At 29.8% G+C, this 8,295-nt stretch overlaps 1 protein-coding gene across 1 annotated transcript; it reads left to right on the forward strand.

The window, feature by feature from the left end:
• Window positions 1-1,225: 1,225 nt before the first annotated feature.
• Window positions 1,226-3,659, forward strand: MBD-like (methyl-CpG-binding domain protein 2). Its single transcript, XM_089225166.1, has 4 exons — window positions 1,226-1,526; window positions 2,087-2,231; window positions 2,286-2,525; window positions 3,461-3,659. The coding sequence occupies exons 1-4, from the start codon at window positions 1,402-1,404 to the stop codon at window positions 3,554-3,556; spliced, it is 606 nt and encodes a 201-aa protein (XP_089081292.1). The 5' UTR covers window positions 1,226-1,401; the 3' UTR covers window positions 3,557-3,659.
• The last annotated feature ends 4,636 nt before the right edge of the window (window positions 3,660-8,295 follow it).

Raw genomic sequence — 8,295 nt, forward strand, 5'->3', positions numbered from 1 at the left:
ATCTAGTATTTTTAGTATAATTTATTAAAACTAATAATATACTCACAAATACATTACATAAACTCTATGTAAAAAAATGGAATTTAATTTAACCTGTCGTTGGATGCACGGGGTAAACAATTACCCCAGACGCATAATACAATATATTAAAATATTATTATAATTTATGAAAAAATTAATGGTATCCCAAATTCCCCCAAAAAAAACTCTACGTCAACTCCGTATGATAAACCGCTAAATTAAAAATCTTAAAAGTTAAATGGTATAAAATATGTGATATAAGGTAAAATCTAAGTAAATGGTCTAATTCAAATTTAATAAAAATTGATTATTTACTATTGTATGAATTATTTTAACCAAAATTAATCCAAATTTAGTTTACTTGGCTGAAAACAAATTTATCTATTTAATTGGGGTCTGCCTCAGGGGCGTAATTAAGGAGGGATGAGGGGGATATATCCCTCCCAGAGCCTATATAATGTGTATATTTATAATATATTAATTTGAAGCTTGTGGAATTATAATATGTTTTATCGTGCTGACATCACGACGAAATATATTAAATATAATTAATATAAAGAAATCTATAAATTATTATTTAATTTAAAAGTAAATTTTAATTCTAATATATTCAAAATTTACATTTTGAAGAAATTATTATAATATTGTATAGGTACTAAATTGTGTAGAATTTTAAAGCACATTTATTAATACATTTTGTGTACATATATATTAGTTTAAGAATTTTTTATGAAATATTGCACTTGAAAATCTAAGTATTTTGTGTGGAAAAAAATGTTTATCCCCCCCTAAGACAAAATCCTAATTACGCCACTGGTCTGCTTCTGCATTATTTATTACACAGTACCATTGATACTATAGAATATATTATATATATATATTATACGACCTTATATCACACATTCATATTTTGGTATCTAGTTGATTATCATTTAACATTTATTTTGTAAGTATTTTTCACTCAATGACCAGAATTTTTTACTCGGAGTTGATGGAGTTTTTAATGGGGAACGGGATATATTATTAATTATTATATAGATCTTTTCATCATATTATATTAATTAATTCTTCGTAGGCGGTAGTGCGGTAGGCCTATTATTTAATATGAGGTGACGTAACCAAAATTGTGTTCTTTGATAACGAAACCTTGGTTAAGTTTACAGATATCTGCAGCTGCTGGAGACCGCATACAGTGCTTATCAGTATAAACAATAAACAACAATTATTTTGTTTTTGTTTTTATTCAAAGTGCAATAAATCTTTATTCTCATAATTTTCTATTACTTTTCTAATTTTCTAATGAATTTAGTAGTTTTCTAACGCGGCGCTTACGGTAACGGTAGCTACTTCAGACAATATCATAAACCAGTATTATTCATCATGCCCCGGCTGAAGAAGCGATCATTGGAAACTAAAGCTAGAATATCACGGATGAAACGAGCTGAAAAGCGAAGGGAACAAATTTTGATTTTAAAGACGCAAGCTGAAGAAATGGAAATTTTATGGTATGAACCTTAACGTAACATTTATATGATTAGTTATCTTTAAAACGTAAGCATTTTTACCTACTAAATTGATTACAAACCAAAAAAGTATTTGAATAAGTAGTTAGTTGACTTGGTACTATAAGGATTATTAAACATGTTTATATCTGGTTAAAATTTGAATTTAGTATAAATAAAACCAAGCATTTAATTCAATCTTACTCATTGATACATTTTTAATATTGAGATAATCTGGCTGGCTGGTAGCTACTGGCTAATCTTATATACCTAGTATGCAAATATATTATTGATTAAAACTAATTTTAAAGATTTCAATAAAAAAAAAAAACAGTTTTTATATTCCATGTGTTGATACTAAATACTAATATAATATGATATACAGTAATATACAATAAATGTTACCATATATAATTACTTAAATAATCATAAATAATAAATATCCAACGAGTTTACCATTTAATTAGTTGAAGAATGTAGTTCAATATTGTTTAAATATTGATTAATTAATATAAAATATATATTTTATAATGTTATGCTTAACATATTGACTATCTATTTAGCCGTGGCATTAGAAGTGAAGGAGCTCTTGTACCACCAATCAGACAAACAGCATCAATATTTAAACAGCCTGTTACTGTTCATAAGAACCAAGAAGGAAAAGTTAAAGCCGACTTCAAACACGGTAGACAAGAAAAGCCTAGACAAGTAAATCAGTATATTTATTGATTTGTGAACCTATCATAATATGATCTGTTGTAGGTATTTTGGGAGAAAAGACTTGAAGGTATTCGAGCATCAGAAAAAGATGGTTATGAATTAGGTACTAGATGGACTGGTCTATTGCGACCAGCTGGTCCTCATGTTAGTGATGATACTTTATTGCAGAGTGTAGCTACTGCTTTGCATGTATGTGCTATGCCAGTTACTGGACAACCTCCGATGCGATCTCATTATGATAAAGAAATCGTATATCGGATTCCAGATCAACCACTTGTCCAGGTATGATATAATATTAAAATAACAATTAGCTTAAAAATGTTATTACTAGGGCTCGAATGTTTATGTACTTTAAACTACTGTTATATGCACTAAAAAATTAAAAAATATTTTCTAAAAATAATAAAATATGCATTTTTAGCCATTAATAACATTAAAATATACACAATACAATTTATTATAATTCAAAAAACATAAATATTTTTTTTTTAAATTTAAAATACATTTTGAAATCAGAAATTTACATACCGTTTTATTTACTTTAATTTTTATTAATGTTTTTAAATAATATATAAGCGTTATACCGTGCTAGTGTCTAGCCGTCTTTAAATTGTCAACAGTAAAACATGATCACTTCTGACTTAAGTTGCCCACACCTTACAATATAAAACCAAGCCATCTGTTGAAAAAATATCATTCCCAAACTCATTTACAAAATTTTTAAGACATTGAACAGAATGACTTGACTTTTGACATTTTTAAATATAACCAAAAATAACTGCAAAAAATATAATACATGTTTCGCCCAAAATGGCGATTAAAGTCATACTAATATGTTGTCTGATTGTTGGCTTTTACAAAATTCTATTATTACTATGTACTTTATCTAATAAATTGTGGAATTAATTGTATTGTTCGCTAATTTAGATTAATTTTTAAAAAAATTCACTAAAATATATACATTTTTATTTTTAAAATTTCAAAACATGCAATTAAAATACAAAACCATGAAACATGCAAAAATATGCAAAGTAAAAATAGTATTATTTAATTCAGCGGATCATGAATTAAATTTGTATCTAGGTAAGCATTAAATTGGATAAATAGAAAAAAATGTAATTTCATAAACATCCAAGCCCTAATTATTACAAAAACCCATATTATAATAGGTATATCTATAACTTTGTATTGATACAAATAAAAATTCTTTTTTTCAGGAGGTGAATGTAACTGTTGAAGATATCAAAAGTCAAGAAGAGCGCGTTATAGCTGCCAGAAAACGACTTCAAGAAATAATGGTAAAAATCAAATAACATATAAGTACTTTTTTCTCACTTTTTTAATTTTTATGTTTTATGATTTAATTAATATTAATAACAACATGCAAATATATTGATATATTTTTATTTTATTTTATCCTATTGTAAATATCTTATTTGCAACTTTTTGGACAGTAACTACTCTACTTAATAATTATAACATTACCTAAGTATACTAATTGTAAAAGTATAAATAGTGTAAGTTTAAGTTCCTAAATACTCTTACAGTCTTACAGATGTTACATGTATACATACACAGTGGCTACTTGTGGTTACAATTCTCTAGTGTAAAGATAAAAAGAATTAATGTTAATAATTGATCATAGATAATGACTCTTAAAATGAGTATTGCTATTTGATAGCAATTATTCTTATTCTTTTTTTTAGACATATAATTTAAACTTATAGTTAAAACACATGCAATCAAATGGATACTGTGTTGGTATTATTTACATACCAATCATAACATATCTATTTAAATGTATTTTATAATGATTAAATAACAGATTATTTTAATCAAAATTTATTATTTAATATAAAATGGCACAGTGTTGTAAGTAATGACCACGTGTGAAGCTGGTAAGTATGACATTCTGAGCAATTTTATAAAAATGATTGATTTTTAATTATTCAAATAATGTGTAGTCTTAGCATTTTTTTAAAAATTAAAATAACAATATTCTTAATAAATTGTATGGGTTGTATTATATTATTTAATCTTTCTGTATTGACAGTGGTGCCAAACACATATTTTTATGGAGAGGCCCACTCCAGTATTTAATTAGGGTTACTATATAGTAGTTGAATTTACAATATAATTATGTGGGTGGTAGTAGTAACTGATTTTTATACTTCGCCCCACCAAATGAAATACAGGTCGGTGTCACTGGTTATTGGAATAATGGCAAAGATGATTTGGTATATACTAAGTTGCTAAAAATGATAAATGAGTTTTTAATACAAAACAATACACAGATTTTGATAATTTAACTGACTTCTTACAGTTACTTTATTCAAAATGTAAACCTTATAATGTATACATATATATTATGCTGAAATTAAATGTTTGTTTCTTTGTGTAAAAATAATCATAATAATAATATTATATTATAAATGCACGAAACAACTCTGAACTTAGTGATACAGTCACAACATTTTTCTTTATCTATGCCAGGATGCAGGACAGCCTATGAATGTGAGTATGGTTTACATTGTTTATTTGTATAACCGTATAACTACTATAACTTATAAAATAAGTAAACAGTTAAATTGTTATGTTATTAGTAATAAACTATAGTAACTCATAGTCAATATTCTATAATATTTAATAATATTAAACATAATATAAGATCTATAATAGTACCTATTATATATATGTAAAAAAATACTTAACATTAAATTAAAATTCTAAGTCTTCCAGTTTCAAGCAGTGTACTTTAGGGTGACCATACGTCCTGTTTTTTACAGGATTGTCCTTTATTTCAGCATTGTGTCCTGTTGTCCTGACAAACTTCATTTAGTACGCTTTTTGTCCTGTTTTTTTTGATCAAACAAAATTAATGAATTTGAAAACAAAACTTACGAAAGTAATGAATAATGATTATAATGGTAATCTTGTGATTGTCTGAATTTATCAGTATGGGGTATGTCTATGAGTTATAGGAGCTTATCGGAGTTATTGGATTGACTGTTATCGGACTATATGCTTTTGATTCTATCTATTTATATCATTGAAAATACGTTTTGTGAATACGAATACGGTTATCATTATTATAGCGAATAGCTATTGCTATTAGTTTGGTACCAACAATCGTTGAGTGTTACCTGTCATGGACTTGTTGATAATAGTTAATATATATATATTAAGTATTAATAAAAAAAAAATTAAATTATTATTAATTTTGTCCTGTATTTTTTTTTTTTTTTTTTAATATGGTCACCCTAGTGTACTTCTAATTCAAATCAGCTAGAGTTAAAAAATCCTAAATTGAATAAAAACAATTTTAATATCATTAATACATTATTGGTTTAGGTGACAGATAGAGGAAAAATTTAGCCATTATCCTGAATCCTGAACTAACAATAATTTAAACAAAAATAATTTACTTGACAGAAAAATCATATCAAAATTATAGTTATCACATTTTTATCTTATTACATATTATAGATTGCGTTTGAGAATTTTTCATAATTTGTGCTACTCAAAAATTACTAAATGTGCTTATGACAATGAAAACTGGCAACACATCGCCTCTTAATGACATTTCATCCTAACTCCTAGACCAAACAAATTTGTTATTGAGGCATTGGTGAGATTTTGTCATGACTGATTTTGTTGTACATTTACGATATTCCCAGTGTTGCCCAGCTACCTATCCAGACTAGAGATAACCAAGAGATCTAAAACATTTTTTTAATATTCGGGGCAAATGGAAAAATGTATTATTAAATTGAGTGGGACATTTAAAATTTCTTTTTAATTATTAAAATCTTATTTATCCAACTCTGTGCTTAACATCCTCTTATATATTTTGTGCACACAAGTTGATAAGCCAATATCTAGATCCTTTTTTTGTCTGTTTGTTGAAAAAGATATCATTCAACTTATACACAAAGATAAAATTATTAATATATGTTAGGATCTTCCAGAATAAGTTTAAAAAACTAGTATTGTTTTTATGAATTTTAATCTTTTGTTACTCGTATTTATAGTTTTTCTATTTTAAGTGTATATGAATTGTCTAAAAAGTATGCAAAACATTTCTGATTATATATGAGTAATGGAGTATATAATATATATATAAATTTTTTTCTAATAATAATTTTAATAACAATTCTTTTAAAAGTAAAACATTATTATTGTATTTAAAACAAAATTATATTACTATAATTTTTTTTTTAAGGTGGTATGGGACATCGGATCTCAATATCCCATTGAAAATTAATAGCCAGTCACTTCTGAATATGGGGAAACAGTTAAATAAAATAAGTTTTTCTTTTAGATTTATTTAATGCCAACAACTATCAAAAATTTTGAAATTAAAAACTCGACTGTATAGCTGGTAATTACTATTTCTAAAATTTTAATATACATTATACAATATATTATATACCGACCTATGTACGTGGCCTACAGCAGTGACATGTACAGGGTCTACTCCTACAGCACATGAACCGACGTCCCACAGGTTATTATGTCCATGACATATTAATTTCTTTTGTGTACATAACTCTATATCATTGTAATAAATCGGGGATTTCAAAGTTGTCTTTCTTAAAATATATATTTAATATAATATAGTTATATGCATATGTCTTATAACATTGATGTACCAGAGGGTTTAATTTTTTATCCATATCTCTTTAAAGATTTAGTTGAGAAAAATGTCTTTACATCACATCATATTATAATAGTATAGTACCATATACATTTATTTATTCTTTTCATAAACATTATACATTTTTTTCTGTATTTTGCTTTTCATAGCTAAGCCTATATAATAGTATAAGTTACCTTCAAGGTATTTAAATCGCTAATATTGCAGAAAGTTTAGGAAAATAAACGCGCTCGAAATTCTAATGTAGCTGACCGATAAGAACGATTACCTATCGTACTCGCTGGCTAGTAACAAACGTTTTCGTCTAGGAGATTTTTAAATTTATCGGTCTCTGTGTTGAAAGGGACGTTTTTAGTTCATTTGCAATTCTCAATTCGACCAGCGACTACATACGCACATTTAAAAAATGGCTGCTTATTACCGTACCACACAAGAAATACAAGTCGATCTACTCTATATCCTGCATGAAATAATTGTGGGCATCATGAACGGATCATATGACGATCACTACAACATGCACGCCTGGGTCATTACTCTTCTGGAATCTATCGATCAAGATACCATGTCGAGAATTGTCGAGCTGTTTCAAAAGTTGGAACCCGTGGATTCCACTGTGGTCATTGAAGACGTAACGCTTAACGCAGAAGATACTAAATACACCAATGGCCAGGTGTCAATGTTCGTGGGCAGAAGTGCGTTATTGTCGAGTGGCGACGCGCCGTCCTTGGAGTTGGGGCCCGTCGAACCCACTCCGATTCCCAAGGACGGCCCACTCGACGATGCGGTGCAGAAGAAGACGTGTGAAGCTGAGAACGAAATTGAGCCGGCTCAGGGCATTGAAGAGCCAGACAGCGGTGAGGTCGTTGGTAGGCTGGACCCGCCAGCAACAACCGGAAAATCCGACCAGCCACGTAGGTACAAGACCTCGTGCTGGAAAGGCGTCAGGCGGATTTTCCGACGTCTATGTTGCTGGCGAAGAGAAACCGTCCGCGACCCACGTTAGTCTGGCGGTCCCCTAAGGGCCGATGATGTCGTCAGGAAGGCGGCGACGAATAGGAGGGGAGGATACGGGAAAGAGCACGGAAGGTGCACGGCGGTAAGTCACCCGAACGCGTTTCCCGACCACCCGCGTAGCGACGGGTTCACGAGCGTAGCGCGCTCGGTCGTCGTTGACTCGCGAGACCCACTGGCGGCTCGACGAGCGCCCGGCAGTTACGGTCGCGTGGATCGACGGACGACGATGTCAACGGCACGGTGGTTAGTTGAGGTAACGGCGAGGGCAACGATTCCGCCCCGACCGTACCGACGATGATGACGACGGCGATGGCGACTCGTTACGATGGCAGTGGCGGACACTTTGGCACCGGGTAAGTGGTATAGAGATTTATGCGCTAG

Source organism: Diuraphis noxia, unplaced genomic scaffold, assembly GCF_037042655.1.
Source record: "Diuraphis noxia isolate RWA-SAM2 unplaced genomic scaffold, SU_Dnox_SAM2 contig0004, whole genome shotgun sequence".
Classification (NCBI taxonomy): Eukaryota; Metazoa; Arthropoda; class Insecta; order Hemiptera; family Aphididae; genus Diuraphis; species Diuraphis noxia.

Coding starts and splice junctions, on each gene's coding strand:
- MBD-like (XM_089225166.1), top strand. CDS start 1,402: ATGCCCCGGCTGAAGAAGCGATCATTGGAAACTAAAGCTAGAATATCA. Junction 1,527..2,086: donor GAAGAAATGGAAATTTTATG/GTATGAACCTTA, acceptor CTATCTATTTAG/CCGTGGCATTAGAAGTGAAG. Junction 2,232..2,285: donor GACAAGAAAAGCCTAGACAA/GTAAATCAGTAT, acceptor GATCTGTTGTAG/GTATTTTGGGAGAAAAGACT.